We start from the raw sequence: 19,202 nt of genomic DNA on the forward strand, positions 1-19,202 counted from the left end.
TGAAACTACAACTCTCGTAAACTCTGCTTGCACTCATGGTATTCCTTCAACCCAAAATGCTGTTCTGTTTCAACTCTTTCTCTGGCTACTGAAATCTTACTTTTCCTTTAAGGTCAAGCTCGAATGTCACCCAGGCTGTGAACAATTCCCTATTCTGCAGTTCTGCACTCCCATATTCCTTGGTTTATACCAGGACACCAATCATTTTCATTACAGAACAGTCTTACGAATGAGGGAAAGCAGAGTTTGCCACCCCCAAATATGCCTTTTTTTAGATATTATTTTAAGCTGGTTATTTTTTAAAAATGAGAGTCAGGAAAAATCTTTCCCTAACTGCCTAAAAGAATTTTGACAGAGGACTTACTCCAGGAAGGGAGCTATCATCATAGATAACTATAGTTAAAATGCACTAAATGTGAGAGACACGGAAGAACCAAGCAAAGCCCATTTGGTCAAAGTCCTCTCTGTACCCCACTGTTTGTTGCCTCATACCCCAGCAAACATTTATTTACCAAAGATGGGCTTTTCAAGTCTCAAACTACAATCCTCCCCACCCATTCGCATTAGCTCCATGGTATATAGCCTTAAATGCCCACCTGTCCTTCATTCTCACATTCTTATGGAACCCCTGTATGTACATACGTAACAAATTTGGTCATTTTCTCCTGTTAATCTGTCTTATGTTAATTTTGTCATTACTCTAGCCAGCAGAACTTAAAAGGGTGGGAGGAAAATCATTCCCTCCCCCAGACATGTTCATGATATACATAATAAGTCCCTTAAAAGGGCAGAGCCCTGTCTTAAGTTCTCATTGTAAATGCCTTATGCTTTGCAAAGTGCCTTTTAGACAGTAGATATTCAAAGAAGGTTTCTTCAATAAATAAAAGATTAATCAGCTGCACTTTGCCTGTGACCTTAGCCATGCCCCCAGCGGTGGGCCCTTGAGTGCCTGCTGAGTTATGGGGAAAAAGAGAAACTCAGGAAACAGATTCAAGGAGCCACTTCCTAGTAAGGAGTTTGTCTTTGCCCCTACGGCCCACTATGACATCTATGAGAGATAGTACCTGGATTCATGTCCTATCACACAGGTGTAGCTAAATAAATACCACTGAATTGCTAACACAGAGAGGTGATATGTCCATTTCTGCATGCCAAATATTCTAAATATTTCCCCTTATCCGTCTATACTAGTCTAATAAATGACTGACAGGAACATGTTCAGATAAATCCAATTTCAAGACTTAATAAACATAAAAACAAAATATTTTCAATAAAAATAGGCATATAGATTAATGAAACAGAATATAGAATAAGAGATAGACCCACACAATTACGGACAACTGGTTTTTGACAAAAGAACAAAGGCAATCCGGTAGAGAAAGGCTAGCCCCTTCAACAAATGGTGCTGCGAAACTGAATATCTACATGCAAAAGGACTCATGTGAATTTCCTCCAAATGAATCAGAGACCTACTGTAAGAGCTAAAACTATACAATTGTTAGATGAAAACAGAGGAGTAAATCTTTGTCACATTGGGTTAGGCAAATATATCGTATATATGACACCAAAAGCATAAGTGATAAAAGAAAACTCAATAATAAGAGGCCATATAACCCAATTTAAAAATAGGTGAAGATATAAATAGACATATCACCAAAGAAGACACACAAATGACCAATAAGCACCTAAAAAGAGGCTCAAAATCGTTTATCATTTGATAAATACAAAGCAAAATCACAATGAGGTAGCATTTCACACACACTAGAATAGCTAAACTCAAAAAGATAGACAATAACAAGTACTAGCAAGAATTTAAAGAAAGTGGAACCCTCACATGGTGCTAGTGGAAATATGATACAGTGCAACCACTTTGGAAAACAGTTTGGCAGTTTCTTAAAATGTTAAACTGGATTTACCATATCACCCTGCAATTCTACTCCTAGATAAATACCCAAAAGAAATGAAAGCATATGTTCATACAAAGACTTGTATGTTTATTTTTATAGCAGCGTTGTTCATAATAGGAAAAAAAAAAAAGTGGAAACAACGCAAATGCCAATCAACTACTAAGTGGATGAACAAAATGTGATCTAGCTATAGAATGAAATACTACTTGGCAATAAAAAGGAATGAAGATACGTGCCACAACATGGATGAACCCCAAAAACATTATGCTAAGTGGAAGAAGTCAGACACAAAAGAATAACATTATATAATTCCATTTACATGAAATATCCCGAAAAGGCAAATCTATTGAGATAGAAAGTTTATCAGTGGTTGGCTAGCACCGGAGGGAGTAAGGGAAATGGCAAATAGGTACAAGGTTTCTATTGGGGGTGATAGAAATATTGTAAAATTAGACTGTGGTTGACAGCTGCACAATTCTGAAAATTTACTAAAAATTGTTCAATTATACACTTAAAACAAGTGAATTTTACCATGTTCAAAACATATCTCAATAAAGCTTTTCTTAAAAATATTTCAATCACACTCACTTGGAGATAGAATGGCAGCAATTTTTGCATATGGGAAATGTTTATACTCATCACAATTCAACAAGAATTAATAAAAGTGCCCAGAATATAGGATATTAGACTGTCCTAATGTGGGTCAGTAGACACATTTAATACATTTAGAAGGATGTGTGATTTGTATCTATTAAAAAATAGTTCCAAAGATAATAAATTGATACTTAATTAAACAAATGGACTAATCGTACTACTAATAAAGCTTGAAAAGCTGGCAATGCCAACCACTATAAAAACTTCAAGCTAGACCAAAATGGAGGTATATTAAAAGGGTGAAAAGCAGGGGTGGCCGGTTAGCTGAGTAGGTTACAGCGTGGTGCTGATAACACCAAGGTTGCTAGTTCTGTCCCCGCATGGGCCACTGTGAGCTGCACCCTCACTAAAAAAAAAAGGAACAAAGAAAAAAAAGTGAAAAGCAAATGGAATAGTCATATTTAAAGGATTACCAAGTTATCTAGCTAGGAAACAGATCCAATGTGAGTGATTATTTAAAGAAATATTTCCTCAGCTTTACATCAAAATTACTTACTGAATTCTTACTTGAAGTGGCACTTGCAATGGGCATATCTTTCACGACCACATCTTGACTCAGAGGATTATCACAGAAATAAAATTTTGCCTAAGTAGTAAAGCAATGTACTGAACTGGCCTTTTCAAATATTTTAATAAATAAATCAAAGAGGGAAGCTCATTTAGAAAAGCAGCTATGATATAAAATTATATTCATAGAACTATAGCTGATCTTACATATAGGAAAAGAAAGCCAGTTTCATGAATGAATTCAGGGAAACACAAAAGGTTATTCCTCAGCACTAAAGTGAATACACGCAAAACTTTAACCCTAAATACATATAAAATCTTCCCCTCAGACAAAGGTAGGCAAATTTTTACTGTAAAGAGCCAGAGTAAAGATTTTTGGCTTTAAGGGTCCAATGGTGTGACAGTTGATAAGTGAATGAGAGTGGGTGGGTTCGAAACAATTTTATTTATGGACACTGAATTTTGAATTTCATATAATTTTCAGGTGTCCCAAAACATTCTTCTTTGGTCTTCAATTCTTTAAAAATGTAAAACCAAATCTTAGCTCATGGGTTATAAGTACCAAAAGACATGCTGTGACAAGAGTTGGCCCTCAGGCCATAGTCAGTGTGCAGGACCTCCCCCTCAAAAAAAAAAAAAAAAAACAGGAGTTCTTGGTTGAAACGCAAATACCTTAGTAGCAGCACTTTAGTCATAGGTATACGTTCTTCTCTCCTGGAAAGGAGATGAACTATTCAATTGCTTTCCCTTGCTATAGCAAATTGAGAGTGGAAAAGACTAAGTTTTTACAAAATAACATTACCTTATTTTCTGATAATAAAAGTAATACATGTTCCCTGTAGAAAAACTGGAAAATAGTTCAAATTAAAGGACTTATCCTACAATGCAGGAAAAAGAAAACCATTGTAAAAGTAAGTAAATAGGTAAATAACTCAACACATACAAAGGTAGGGAGGTAAAAGGTAGGTAGATATTATAAATAGAATTGTGATCACACTATTGATAGCTATTGCCACGTTCTTGTTGTATAGTTCTGATTACCTGGTAGACTGTCGTTCAACTCATTTTCTGCCTTCAATTCAATAGTTTTTAAAACTTCAAATGTAAAAAAAAATGAAAGAAAACATGCTAGAAAAAGAAGTGCATGATATTAAGATACTATCACGTGAAAATGAAATAAAGGAAATGGAAGTATGTGAATGACAAGACAAGTTTTAAAGAAGAGACAAAATAGTTTCTTAAGATATATAAGAGCTGCTACATATGTCATATCAAGATGAGTGGGTGGGAGTTACAGTAAACAAATTCTAGATCATGAGAAAAATAGGCTGTTACAACTCAAATAGACCGAAAAGCATTAAGTTGTCCATAAATTAGAAAAGCAATGACCCACAAGAAAGGCTGTGAGAAAACATTCCTTCAATGACAACCAAATTAACTAGATTCTGTCTAAATCTGTAACTGGAATTAACACAAAATTAATTACATTTGCTTAAAAACAGTCACTTTAAAACTCTCCTGTAGGATTTCCCAAAAGGGATGTTAATAGGTATTCTTTGATAAAAGGAATGCATGACCAAGTGAATTTGTGGAACACTGGATCAAACAGGGTTCTTTACCAAGTTCTCAGCCTTTGATATGCTAATATGAACCTTAAATCTCTTGAACCAGGAAGGCTGCTTTCCAAAGTTCTTTGGCAATTGAAACGCTTTTTTTTTTGTCCAGGGCATCTCACAACACTGGGGTTCCTGGGAACCTGATTTGAAAAATGCTGCTCCTCCACAGAAAAATGTTTTTATTTGATCTTATCAACCATGGAAAATTAATTTCAGAATTCAGCAACAAAGCATTAATCAAAAATTAAATTTACCAGACAAAACTTTGGTATTTAACAACCCAAAAGAAACAGTAAAATGGCTCTATTATGTACGCTGCTCAGTAAAATCAAAGTGTCTGCAAATATGGTTTCTTGAGCTTTTTAAGTTTATGTAAAATAAAAGTTAGATATCTAAAACATTTGGGAACAGTAACAAATTGCAAGATAAAAGAAGGGTCACATTAAAACTCATTAACTCACAAAATAAATACATAGGAAAAATTTCTATTTTTACAATTTGTCAGGATACTTACACTGTATCTTTCTGATATAACTGTACATAAATCTAAGAAATAGAATTTTTATATTAGTTTTCAAAAAAATTCAGTAAGTAGTACTGTTTTTTTGGAAATCTTAAAGTATCTGTTTTTGGGGGAGTTTTGTTTTTTGAAAAAAATTGGAAGGATGCTCTTGTAGAAAAGATACATGTCTGATTTTCTGCTCAGGCCCGAGGCTGAAATGCTTCGTCATGGTTGTGGCTGTACTGGGCTATTGCTCTGTGAATTATCTTAGCTAGGCTAAATCCTACCAGTGATGTGACAGCTCACAAATAATCCAAACAGCCGGCTGCCAATGCTCACAGCAGCTTCTCACCTCAAAGAGTCATACCCATGGGAGGAAAAATTAAGGTGCTAGTGTAGGTCTGGGCCCAGGCTGTGAAAATCACGTTCCTTAGTGAGGGTTCACCATTTAACTGACATCCATCACTGTCATATTATTATAAAACCACTATAGCTGTGCGCTCCGAGCAGCCTCCTCCTTTTCATTACATAGGCAATATTATGACCAAAACCCAATATGCAAACATCAGGATCACAGCTGCCACTGTTATGGAAGATAGGAGGACAAAACCTGAAGCTTTGTGATGATCTTAAAGGTGTACAGATATAAGGAGGGCATTATTCATACCACGGTTTTAAAGATGAGAAAACAAAGGCTTACAAAGGTTCACAGTCACATCTCTAGTAATAAATATCCTGGGAAAATGTGAGTCCAAGCAGCTCAGTCTGTGCTCTTCAACACCACACTATACCACCTTCCTTGGGTTCCAAAGTACAGTGAGGGGAGATGCTCCAAAACGTAGCAACATCTTAGAAAATCTAGCCACCTGGCCAGACTCCTAGCTTCCTTCTATGCTGGCCTTCCTATACACAGCTGACTCTTCCTGAATCTGTCTGAAATTCCACAGAGATTGATTTTCCAGCAGAGTGGTGAGAGTGCATTATCATTTACGGACTGCAGTGAATTAGGTTCCCATTGGGCTTTACTTCTGACTCTACTGGAGACCAGCTGCCCTGGGAGCCCAAAATGGAACATGAACACTCTGAAAAAGAGAGTCTTAGGAGGATACACACATACCCTGGGCCCCTGGGGAAGAAAAGGAGGGTGAGTCTAAGGAACAGACAGAGAAATGGAGTGAAGTTTGAAACTTAAAACCTACTTGGGGATAGGGAAAGGAGCCACTCTTTCTCCTCTAGGAGAAACTTAACATCTGTAAAATAGGATATGCATCAAATAAGATATAGTGCACTAGCCTGAGAACAAGACCAGCATTATAACATATTGCAACCATATTGGGAAAAGCAGGCCTCTAAAAATGACTTACAAAAGTCCCCATTCATATGTTAAGGACTCTGTACATATGTAGTAGCAAAAATTGATCTTATAATAAATGCCATGGAATCCTTATTTGAAAAATGGTAGTATATTTCCATGAGAGCTTAAAAAAACAAGAGTACTTGAACAATTTTGATAAATTCTTTAAGCAAACATCAGTATCAGAACATGTTAGCAATGAAAATCAGACAATGCCATCAGGCAGTATACTATTTCAGCATTTTTAGACGTATGCAATAGTTTTCCCAGCTTCAACAGCTTCCCTTTGAAGTTTTCTCTTTGTCTTTTTCACAACACAAAATTTCTTCTCTATTATATTAAGATCAAATGGCGCTATATTATATGAGCATCAGTGTCCAAACTCCTAGGTAAGTACAGCTGGATCCACGGCCCCCTTTGACACCTTGATCACAGGTTCTCCCTGCAGAGCATGGTCTCTCACCCCTCTGATCACTGGCTTCCTCATCCTTTGCTACTTGTCTTCCTCTGTCAGCCCCCCTTTAACACTAGTTTCTGAATTCTACCTCAGATTTGCAATACAGCATACTCTGACTTGGACCTGGAAACGGGGCTTTCTATTTGCTTCTATGGAAAAAAGTATCGTACAAAGTATCTTCAAAGAAACCTAACTACATCCTCATGACATGCTTCAGGACATGCTACCCCAAAATATGGCACCTTAGCACATTAAATATGTTAAGCTGAAGGAATTTGGGAAATAGCAGGTGTTAGGACTCTCTGAACCCCTACCTCCATCTCCCCTGAAGCAGGTCAGACATAGGAACCTCTTGTGAGAGGTATCCTTCCTGAACCTGGTGAAAAGGAGCGTCCTTATCTCTGAAGGCGGAAAGACACTGAAGAGAGTCTGAACAAATAGGCCTTGCTGAGTTTCCCCCAATTCACTCTACTCTTTATCAAATCAAGTGTAAAAGCACTCAGGTTTAACATTTCTTCTGGTCTTCATTTTCTTATGAAGGTTCCCATATCACACACAAAAATATTATTAAATATATTTGTATGTTTTTCTGTTATCTCTCTTTTGTTATAGAACCTAGAAGGGTAGAAGAAAAGTATTTTTTTTTCATTCCCTACCTGCAATAAGACTGCAGAGAATCTGCTGATTTTATCAATATATTATTGGAGAATTTCCAAGTGAGAAGACTCTAACTGTAGCCAATATTCTTCTAAATTCTGAACTGATGAAAATAGTGGATAAGTATAGCAAAGCAAATTAGTAACCTTAGATTAAATAAATTAATCTCGTCTATGAATGTGAGTAAACTTTCTACGACCTAACAGCAAATGGAGAAACTAAATTATGTAATGGAAAGAACATGGAAAGGAGTCAGGAGACTGGCTCCTAAGTCCGACAATGCCAATTATGACCTGTTTGACTTGGGGCCTCAGTCTCTATACCTATGAAATAGATCTTTCCAGCTTTAAAAGAAGGAAGTTGTCAGAAATTTATTTTTCCTCCAGACAAACTTTTATCTCATTCCTATCAAAGCAACACTTTCAGTTCCCCCATCATAGCGGTTATAGTTCTACCTCATAAACTAGGGACGGGGGAGTTTTATTTGGTTTCACATCCATTCATTAAGCAACAAATTCCTTAGTATGGTCTGAGGTAAACAGCATTGCATCTGCTTCAGTGCTGGGGATGCAACTCTTTAATAAGACAGACACATGCCCATGCAGCTTAGAGTCTGATATGAAATAACAAACCAGTCTTCTGCTTTAATCTCCCTAATTACAGAAAGCAGACACTTCTGATGGAAAGGCTCTACAACACAATGTAGAATGTTAGCACCACCAATCAAAGAGCAATTTTTTTCTCCTTTGAAAATACTTTAGTCAGTACCTTTCTTCAGCTAACGCAATGACCTTCAGGAATGCTGCTTGGCTTCTTCATATACTTTTACCTTTATCTCTAAGTTCTTATAAAGTACATTGATTAGAAGAGAATGTAAATTCTCTGCATAAAGAGGCCAAGCCATAACAGCAAAGACTTAAAGTATATAGAAAAATACTGAGAGAAACCAGACCTCAGTAAAGTGACAATGCATCCTGGCACATTGCTTTTTTCCCCCTAATTCTCTGTCTTCCTTTTGATCACTCCTTAACTCTGAGTGATCTTTCTGAAAGTGGGTCTTTCTGTTGTGGCATGAGGTGATGGTATGACAGTTTTCCTGTAGAGCCAGAAGGATCAAGGACTAAATGTCAGCCCCGCCATGTTCTAAGTATTTCATGCTGGGCAGATTAACTCATCCTCCCTGAGCCTCCATTTCCTCACTGGTAAAAGGAGGATTAAATCACATATGTTATGCACCTAATTCAGGATCTAGCACATAGTAAGCATCCAGTAAATGGTAGCAGTGGTGAAGAAAGCAAGAATGATAATAATGAATAAGGAGATCAAAAAGAAGAAAAGTTATAACTGACCACAAGATAAAACTACAGTTATTTGATGAAATTACTGAGTAAAATTGTGATGTTCTTAGTTTAGAAAGGTAGATCACTATTTTATCCAAAAACAGTTGTAATTGTTGAAACAACAATTAAAACCGATTTTAGTGTTTGTGGATAAAAACAAGAAAAAGTTCATCTCATAAAATAACTTTAAATTCAAAATAAATTTTGCTATTAATTCATCTCCCATTCTTTATTATAAACTCCTCCTCTGTATTCTTCAAATATTCATATCATAAAAGTTTATAAAAAGGCTATGAAACTGTTATTGATTAAAGCAGGTTAAAGAGACATGACAACTAAATGCAATACCTGACCCCAAACTGGATCCTGCCCCGGGGGGGTAAGGAGGGTATAATATAAAAGATCAATCAACAAAGCTGCAATATGGACAACAAAGTACAATACAATGTTAATTTATGAAGTTGATAATTTTATGGCTATGAAAGAGAACATCCTTTGTCTTAGGAAATACATACCAAAGCATCTAGGGATAAAGGGCCATGATGTATATAACTTACTCTCCAATGTTTCAGATAAAAAAAGTATACATAATATATAGACATACATATGTATATGTACACATACACACACACATACACACACACATACACACACACAAACACAAACACAGCATTTGACCTCAAAATTAAATGAGGTAAATGTTAACAGAGGTTAATCTGTTGTTAATCAGAGTGTTCCTTGTATTATTTTTATTTTAAAACTTTTTAAGTTTTAAAATTATTTCCAAAAAATCGCGTCTATCCCTATTAATAAATCATATATCTAGCTGAGTCACCTGGTTATACAATTTTGGTCTTGGAAAATATCTTAGACACCACCTAGCTCCCCTTCCTACCAACGCACTAATCATTTCTATTCCATCTCTGATAGACTCTAAATAAAGAACCAAAACACTGCATTATACTTTCAGAAGAGGTATTTTTCATTAGCCCTTTATAAAGTCAATGCTTCAAAAATTCTCCTACTTCATCTATGCCCACGGATGTAAAACACTCGATAAAAATGCAATGGTCAAGCAAACAGAGCAATTTTTTCTATTCCCTAAAATTTATCACTGTGTTCTCAGCTTGGGGAATTTACATTTCCTTCCAGCCACCAAATCAGAAAATAAAGAATAGCATGATTGATTCAGTGGAGCCACAAAGTTACTGACTTTAAAATGTGGGCAAAGGACATCTATGCCATGAGTAAATTAAGCTTCCCAAAGACGTGATGGAACAGAGATAAAATTGCTAAGTCAGTTGGGTGGTAACCAAGCAGGTTACTAACAAACAGGTGTTGTTCAAAATTGGAATCCAGGGCCTCTTCCTCTCCAAATGCATTTATATATCAAGATTTTAAAATTTAGGCAAATTATCCTATTACAATGTTAAGGAATAAATTTACAGTATAGCTAACCAGTGCGAAAGCATATACTCTCATTATAAAATCCCAGTTAGATGGATCCAATGCAAGGAAAGCACATTATATGGAATTCTTCCGACTCCAATCTCCTAAAAATCAATTATTACCTTCAATTATTCCTTTTGAATACAGCCTCTAGGCCACGGCTCAAGTTCTCATTCTGGGTCCAAGTAAACAGTTAAAAAGGAATCTTCTAATCTGCTTCAAAACACAGTTTTCTGCTTTCTTATTTCCCCTCAGAACAACGCAAAAGCTAAGTGACATCTCTTATATTACTGTCTTATCAATTTTAGACAGCAAGACAGAACTGCATGTAACCAGTAATCACAAAAACTAAATAGTGATATAAGACCCTCTAGTTTATAAAGTGCATTACATAGAATGGGCATAAATAAATATTGTAAATAATAAAAAGTATATATCAATTTTATATTTTAGAACAATTATCTGGGTAGAATTGAGCTAACTGAAGTCACAGGAATTTTCAAAAACAACCAGTTCAGGTTTTGGTACAATAATGAAAATTATGCTAAAGAATAATACATGTTACTGACACCAATGATTTACCTAGCAACCATAATTTGCAAGGTAAACAATTGGTCTACTCAGTGTGATAAGAGACTTGTAGAGGCAGCAGACTTGAGCATGTTAACTGAACTTATTCTTAAAAGTACTCTGAAGAATGATGAATCAAAAAGAAAACATCTTGCCAGAACAATCAGTTTAAGGACAGGCTTAGTCAAACAACTCAAATACCAGAACACCAAAATTTAAATACATTTGGAAAAAAGCCAGAGACATCTGCTCACCAACAAAAATAAGTTTTAATTGAGCAATCTTTTCACTTTAAACAAATGTAATTTTAGCTCTGGTAAATATAAAATACGACTATATCAATTTTTTTTCTGGAGAAAAATGCATTTTAAAAAAGTCCTAAGCAAATATTTTAAGGAACCAATGTTTACACATATGGACAGAATACTAACTTAAGCAATCATTTAAAAGCTCCACAATGTTTACTTTTCTCAGTCATCTAAACCTTTAAAAATCGACCATGCCAGAATCATCCCCCAGGCACTGGCTATATGCTCTTTTACAGCTGTATAAATCATAACTTCCTAAATCAAGGGGTTTAATTAGCGAATAGCTGAACCGATGAGGTAGAGAAAAGTAAACACAATCTCATAGCCAAAGGGAACCTGCTGGCAGATCTGCAACCTACCACAGTGCAGAGAAGCCAAACCCCACACAATCCCTCATTCTAATTCATTTTCTCATTCTATGACTTCTGGTGCAACTCGGCCAGTGAGTAGCTGGGGAGAGTCTCCCCTTCTGTTAAATGAGGGAAGCCAACCAGAGGATTTGGAAGGTGCCCTCCCAGTGTAGATCTAAGTGAAATGAGAACTGAGGACCAAAAGCTGCCAACCTTTCAGAACCTGATCAGAATCTTCAGAGTCTTCTTTGACTCCCTTCCTGTGAGGAGAGTGTGGGGGGGAAGAGGAGTAAAAAACAGCTTTTGGGCCCCATAACGACGAGGCAGGGGTGTGTAGGGAGGGAGGAAACTATAGCTAACAGGATTACCTCAACAGGACAATCTATCTCCTTAGGAGGTTCTGATCCCCAAACCCCAGCTTTTTCTAAAATGAATAAACTAAAAGGGATAATACTTAAGGTAAAGAACAGGGATTTAGATAAGACAGGCAAGCAGGCCACCAAAGGTGACTTCCATCCACTTTACTATTTTGTCTGAAGCCATCCAAGTCAATCTACTCTTTATACCGTAAGTTCTCATTTATTGAGAGCTTACAATATGCAAAATACCATGCTTTATGCTTTGATAGATTATCTCATTTAAACCCTCACACTACCCTATCATTACCATTTTAGAGGTGAGGGCCTAAGAAGGTTAAAGTCACACAAATAATAAACTGCAAAGCCTGGACACAACTCCCTGTCTTCCTGACCCCTTGCTGCCTCCCATCTTTGGGTTACACATCACAGACTGATAACTGTAGGAGACAACCTTCTTTCAAAGATGATTTGCTCTGCGTTAGCAGACTATACAATTATAAAGTGAAAAGAAAAAGCCAGTGAAGAAAAGTCTGTTCTGGGACTAACCTCTCAATCACTTCACTGACCAAAGGAACAGAACTACCAAAAACAGTTTTCCATAGAGCCTTAATTACTAGGGCTTAACTACTAGAACAGGAACAATGAAAGAATATTAAATGACAATAAAATAATAATTTAGAAAGGGCAACATTTTTAAGAATTATTTCAAATGGTGGGGAACACATGCCTAGCCTGAGTCAGCACTCCCAGACAGCTAAGCCGAGGACAGAGTCTCCAGACCCTGGCCCCTTAGGGCCGTCCCAATACATGACCCCAGGGCTGCAAGGAAAGTGCCCTCACTGCACAAAGGCAGCCATTCATCTCCTCTCTCCCCCCTTTAACCTCCTCCCTCACCCCTTTTCTCTTTTCTCTAATTTCAGTGCATAATTCTTAAGATTATAAGGAAAGACTAGAGCTGATCCCAGAACAAAATAGAACAAGAATGTAAGCAGCTAACAGTGGGAGTTAGCCAGGACTATACTGTTTAACTTTCCCCTTCCCTAAAACAGCTCTTCATTTAGTAAGAGCTAATCTTACATTCTGACTTCAAAGAAACAAGCTAATTTGACTGTACCCCTAATCAGCTGGCCTGGCATCTACCCATTGGCTGTTGTGCCTAAAATATTTGTTTTCCCAATGCTTACTCTGTGGCAGCAAAATTAAAATTTACATCTTTGATATTTGTCATTTTATCAAATAAAGTTGCACATTCTAGGTAAATCACGATTTCAACCCTTGCTATCTGACTCTGAAGGCTACGTGTGTGTAACCACTAAATTAAACCACCTTGGCAGGTTGCTGGAACAATTAAATGTGTGCAATGAGTATTACACACAGTTAAAATATTCATGCCAGGCACTGGATGGGCCCTAGGAGTAATACAGCCTTTGTCCTCAACTGCATTAGTCAGAAATAATGTTCTAACATTTTTAGCAAAGGCAGTCAGTCTCCTTATACTCAATCATCCAATTTAGGAGCTACTCGTAAGATGAATGGTCAAGTCCAACGTGCCTGACACATGACAGGCTCCCAATAGATATCTGTTCAGTGCCAGTACTACGGTTCCCATGGCAGCCATCCTCGTTTGTGCTTCTGCTTCTCTCTGATGTCCCCTGCCAATAGTTGTGACTTGATTACCTACCTGAAACCATAACAGTTACACTCGACAAGACATGAGACAACTCTGTGTCCCCATATGCGCACCCCTAGATACCCAGCCACCACAGGGGCACCTCTTCATCAAAACTCTTGCTCCCCTGGATTCCCCTCAGAAATAGGAAAATCCTGTCAGAGCCTTCAGCTCCAAAGGTTCATGTCCTGATGCTCACGTCAGCCTGTATCTACCCTAGTCTATGGGAAATAGTCCCACTCAAACCGTGTGCATGGTACATGTAGGATGAGACCAAAGCTTGGACGAGAGGAGGTAAACTGCTGGTATCCTTCATTAGAATTCACAACATATTTCCTCACAAAAGGATCATAAAGCAAAGGATTTCAACCTTTTATCTCTTGCCAACACACCAGAGGAGTTAGCTCCCAGTAGTAACAGAAGCTCCCTTACAGAACTGATTCTCAGTTGGGGAGTGGGTGACATGGCCTCCCTGAAGGATCTATCAGAATTGGGGGAAAGGACTTTGTCAGTAGGCGATGAGAGAGAGAAAACTAAAATGCCTCTCAGGTAATTCTGATATGCCCCCTGAAATAAAAATCACTTTTATAGAAGGTTATTAGATGTTATTACATTACTGGTAACACTCCAATGCTACATGATGGTTTAAATAGGAATTGTAGGATAGCTTAAAAATATAACCACATTTTAAATAATGTTTCTGTGTGAGAAAACTCTAAGTCCCGAACATTAGACTTAAAACATTATCTATTTCCAATATATAATTGTCCATAAAAGTGTAAAAAAGTGACTAATAGTTCACTGTGAATTCCTATGGGTTCTTTAGCTGAGATTTACAGATGGGCTTCAATGTGATCAAATAACCAAGAAATTGGATGCAAATTTTGTGTACATGTGTATTTTTCTGGAGAGCTTATATCAGATTCCCAAAGTGAATTGTGACACACAAAAAAATATTATTTTAAGAACCACAATTATTAAGTGCTTCACAGGCAGAGAAATGTATACGTGAGTACCAATTTCTGGGTCGTACATAGTACAAAAAATAAAATGACTCTAGACTTCTGTCTCTACAATACACCTTTATTCTCATCTAACCCTTTGCCATCCACATAAATCTGATGCCAGAACTTGGTTTGAATCTTGAAAGAAAACAATCTTACCAAGAATTATAGTTTTTCCATGTCCTAACATGTAAATATTTACATATTTCTTAAACTGCTGAGACTTTTTACAGTTCAATAATAATAGGTTTTACTAATGTCACAGAATACACTGTAATCACTTGGTACTTATCTTCCCACCCCCATTCTTACCCACAGGCCACACACCAAATAATTATAGATGCCTAAAATGCAGGTGAAATGCTCTAGAATTTAAATTTTCAAGTTGATATTGAAAATCTGTGCTTCAGAGATATACAATCAATTACTGCACAATAAATTATGTAAAACAATTCCAAGATGTGAAAGAAATATAAACTGACCTTCATGAGATGCTGATTTATCCATTTTGTAAACGTTTTCTTTTGAACTTTGTCCCGTTCATCTAGAAGAGAGAAAAAAAGATATAAAGTTGATATAATCTATGAATAGACTTTAATTGGATTATGCATATAAACAAAAAATAAAGTATTCAAAAAATACTGCTTAGTGCATTCAAATTTTCTTGTTAGATTTTGGCAACTTTAGGCTATCTGTAAGAAAGTGTTAAAGAACTATCTGTCAGACTGGTCTCTTCCCAGTGTTGCATTTGCCAACATTACTCCACTAAACAAATGTCCTCTGTACATTCTGTAACATAAACCCCCATCACCACCACCACCACCATGAAAATGTCTAACCTAAACTTTACAACTTCAAGTGAGCCCTGGCACTGAACTTCCCAAAGCACTTTACCACATATGACGTCCCTTTTGATCTTCACAACCGTAAGAGGGAGGGTAGGTAGTTTCATTCCCATTTTACAGAAAAGGAGACCAAGACTTAAAGAGGTTAAAAAACTTGTCCACAATTATTCAGCAAATAGTTTATTTTTTGCTTTTCCTTTTTTTCTTAGCAAATAGTTTAAAGTTGTGATAATAGGCAGGACTTATATTCAGTTCTTTGGTTTGAAGTGGACTCTTGTTTAATTACTAACCATACTGCTTCTCTCCTAGATTCCCTGTTTTAAATTCTCTGGTAAAAAAGAAAACACCCCAACTAGATCCTTACTATTGAGAGTGATACTGCCCTTGTGGTTTCTACTACAGACACAACGCAGAGAAAGGTGAGGGAAGGCTTCTTAGGATTTAAGGAGAAAAAGTCTTGGAAGGTTCTGGTTCACCAAGTTATTATTTTAAAATAGAATCATGATCTTCCCATGTCTAAAGCTAACATTCAGAGCTACGCTTTCTTCCTCCCTGTTTCTAGGCAGCAATTCCCTACTTTCCTGTTTCCTTCCTCCTTTCTCTCTGCATATGGGGAGACCTTTTTCTTTTTCATTGGTGGTCTTCTATCCTTCTCCACAATTGAGATGCTCTCCATCCTTTCCCTTGGGGTGAAACATGTCTTGCTCTCTTCCTTTTCTTTCTCATTCTTTATCCCTAAACCCTCTTAAACTATTTCAATGGGACTAAAATTTCTTTGAAATGCTTGTCTTACTGATTAAAAGTATTAATGCAATTTACAATAATTTAAATACAAACAAAAAATATTATTAAAATAAATCAGCTGGGAAAAAGATCTGTGAGACAAGGTTACTAATTTTTTACCAAATTTTTGGGGGTGACATCAGTTAATGAAATTATATAGGTTTCAAGTATACAACTCTATAATACATCATCTATATACTGCATTGTGTATTCATCATATATTTGACCCCCTTTACCCTCTCATACCTCTATATTCTATTGTATATATGTACCACATCTTGTTTATCTAATCATCTGTCAAAGGACACTTAAGTTGTTTTCATGTCTTGGCCACCATGAATAATACTGCAATGAACACAGGGGTACATATATCTTTCTGAATAAACTTTTTCACATTTTTTTGAATAGATATCCAGAAGAGGGATTGCTGGGTCATATGGTAATTCTATTCTTAACTTTTTGAGGAACCTCCATACTGTTTTCCATAGTGGCTGTACCAATTTACATTCCCACCAGCAGTGTATGAGGGTTCCTTTTCCTCTACAACCTCTCCAACACTTGTTATTACTTGTCTTGTTGATAACAGCCATTCTAACGGATGTGAGGTGGTAAAAGAAAGAAAAAGATGAACTTCTTAATATATGCACACAGGAAATCCATGGAAAAAAATTAATTCCCACAGGTACTGAAACTCACTAGCAAATAATGTTAATATAAAATAACAAATCAAGCTTTTTAACCTATCAAATTGCCAAAATTTTATGAAAAAACATACTGATACTGACAAGGACACAGGGAACATTCCTATATCACTAGTGCAAAAGTAATTTGGTTTAAATCTTCTAGACCTTCACTATTAAATACTGTCATATGTGGCTAGTCACAAAGTTTAATCAAAATTAATCAAAACAAAATAAAATTTTAAATTAATTTTCTTGGTTACACTACTCACAATTCAAGTGCTCACTAGTCACATGTAACTAATGGTTAAGATATTAGAAAGTGCAGATACAGAATGTTCGCATCATCACAAAAATTTCTCTTGGACAGCACTGCTCTAAAGGTTCTCCTGGACAGCACTGCTCTAGAACAATTTGCCAATAAATATCAAAAGGCTTTAAAATACACATACTGTGGTGATTTCTAGTCAAAATGGCTGAGTAGGTAAATGCTGTACTTACCTCCTCTCACAACCACATCAAAATTACAACTATACGACAAAACAACCATCACTAGGAATGGTCTAAAGTGTAGCTGAACTGAAGTCCTACAACTAAGGACAAAAAGAAGAATCCACCTTGAGACAGGCAAGAAAGGCAGAGACACAGAATGGACTGGTCCCAACCCACATGCTATGATTAAAAACCAGGAGGTATATCTCAGCTGCAAAGGTCACACCCAGAGGAACAAGGGGTGCCAGCCCCACACTCGGTTCCCCAGCCCAGGTTTCCCGTGCCTGGTAGAGAAGTCCCAATAACTTTCGGCTGTGAAAATCAGCCAAGATTGTGGCTGAGTTAGACCATGGCAATTCCAGTCCCAAGCACTCCTCTTAAAGGGTCTGTGCATGGAATTACTCACTGATGGATGCGCTCACTCTGAGTTCCAGCACTGGGGCAGCAACTTGAAAGGTGCCAGGGACATACAAGTAGGAACTAAATTGTCTGGCTTCAGGGCAAGGCCTGGTGGAGCAGCTTTCTCCTGGACAGAGGAGCTGGAGGAAGCCATTGTTTCTTTGTTGAGCCCTCCCACTCCTGGGTATACAGATGCCAGCAGCTGCCATATCTGAATCTCCATCAACTTGACGAATACTGTTCCTTCCCCTGTCCTGGATATTCCCTGAGACCCTGTCCCACCCAACTTTCAGGCACACCCAAGCTGCTTCCAGTGGCTTTTCCCTGTCTTAGGTTATGTGTCAGACTTTCCTAAAATGTCTCAAATGTTCACAAAACCCAAACAAGCAACATTTGGCTTTGGCATGTCCTGTACTGGTGGCTGAGCAGCCCTAAGCCTGGCACTAGTGACAGCCAGCCTCTGTTTGTGGCTTGGCCTCTTGAGGCATCTCCAAGCCCAGCACAGGCAGTGACCATCTGTGGATTGCTTTGTGGCTCATGCCAGGTGACCCCAGGGAGGACACAGGCTGCAGCTGAACTTGGCTGCAGCGGGTCTCCTCCCAGGAGGCCCTGGGACTGGCACACCAAGTGGCCAGCTTCAGACGAGCTGGAACATCACCTGGCTGCCTTCGAGGAGGATGCACCCAAAGGGTACATTGGGCAGCCACCAGAGCCTTCTAAAGTGAATCATGCTCTGTAGGGTCAGCCCCTGCACCCAACTCCTCCACTGTAGCCAAGGCCACTCCTCACAACCAATCAGTCTGAGGGTCAATCCCTCCCAATGGCTTGCAAACAGCAACCAAAGCTCAACTACAACAGAAGGATACACACAACCCACACAAGGGACACACCTGGAGCACCCAGCTCTGGTAATCAGGGTCTCTAGCCCCATAGGACACCTACTAAGTAAGATAACTTTACTAAGACTGGGAGGCATAGCAGCCCTACCTAATACATAGAAACAAACACAAGGAGGCAGCGAAAATGTGAAGACAAAGAAAACATGCCCCAAATAAAAGAACAAAACAAAGCTCCAGAAAAAGAACTAAACAAAATGGAGACAAGTAATCTATCAGATGCAGAGTTCAAAATACTGGTAGTAGGATGCTCAGTGACCTAAAGGAGAACTTCAACAGAAATAGGAAACATAAAAATAGAAATAGAAAACATAAAAAAGAACCAGACAGAAATAAAGAATACAATAACTGAAATGAAGAATACATTAGAGGAAATCAACAGTATATTAGATGAAGCAGAGGTC

The 19,202-nt window shown here is 37.5% G+C and overlaps 1 protein-coding gene across 29 annotated transcripts in view; it reads right to left on the bottom strand.

Moving 5' to 3' along the window:
• DST (dystonin) overlaps positions 1-19,202 on the bottom strand; it is a 428,022-nt gene that overhangs the window by 218,821 nt on the left and 189,999 nt on the right. For all 29 annotated transcript variants that reach the window (XM_019734644.2, XM_019734631.2, XM_074333118.1 and 26 more), the window contains one exon: positions 15,186-15,247. In XM_019734644.2, coding sequence (XP_019590203.2) covers positions 15,186-15,247 — 62 coding nt within the window. The remainder of the gene's footprint in view (positions 1-15,185; positions 15,248-19,202) is intronic.

Source organism: Rhinolophus sinicus, linkage group LG05, assembly GCF_036562045.2.
Source record: "Rhinolophus sinicus isolate RSC01 linkage group LG05, ASM3656204v1, whole genome shotgun sequence".
Taxonomy (NCBI): domain Eukaryota; kingdom Metazoa; phylum Chordata; class Mammalia; order Chiroptera; family Rhinolophidae; genus Rhinolophus; species Rhinolophus sinicus.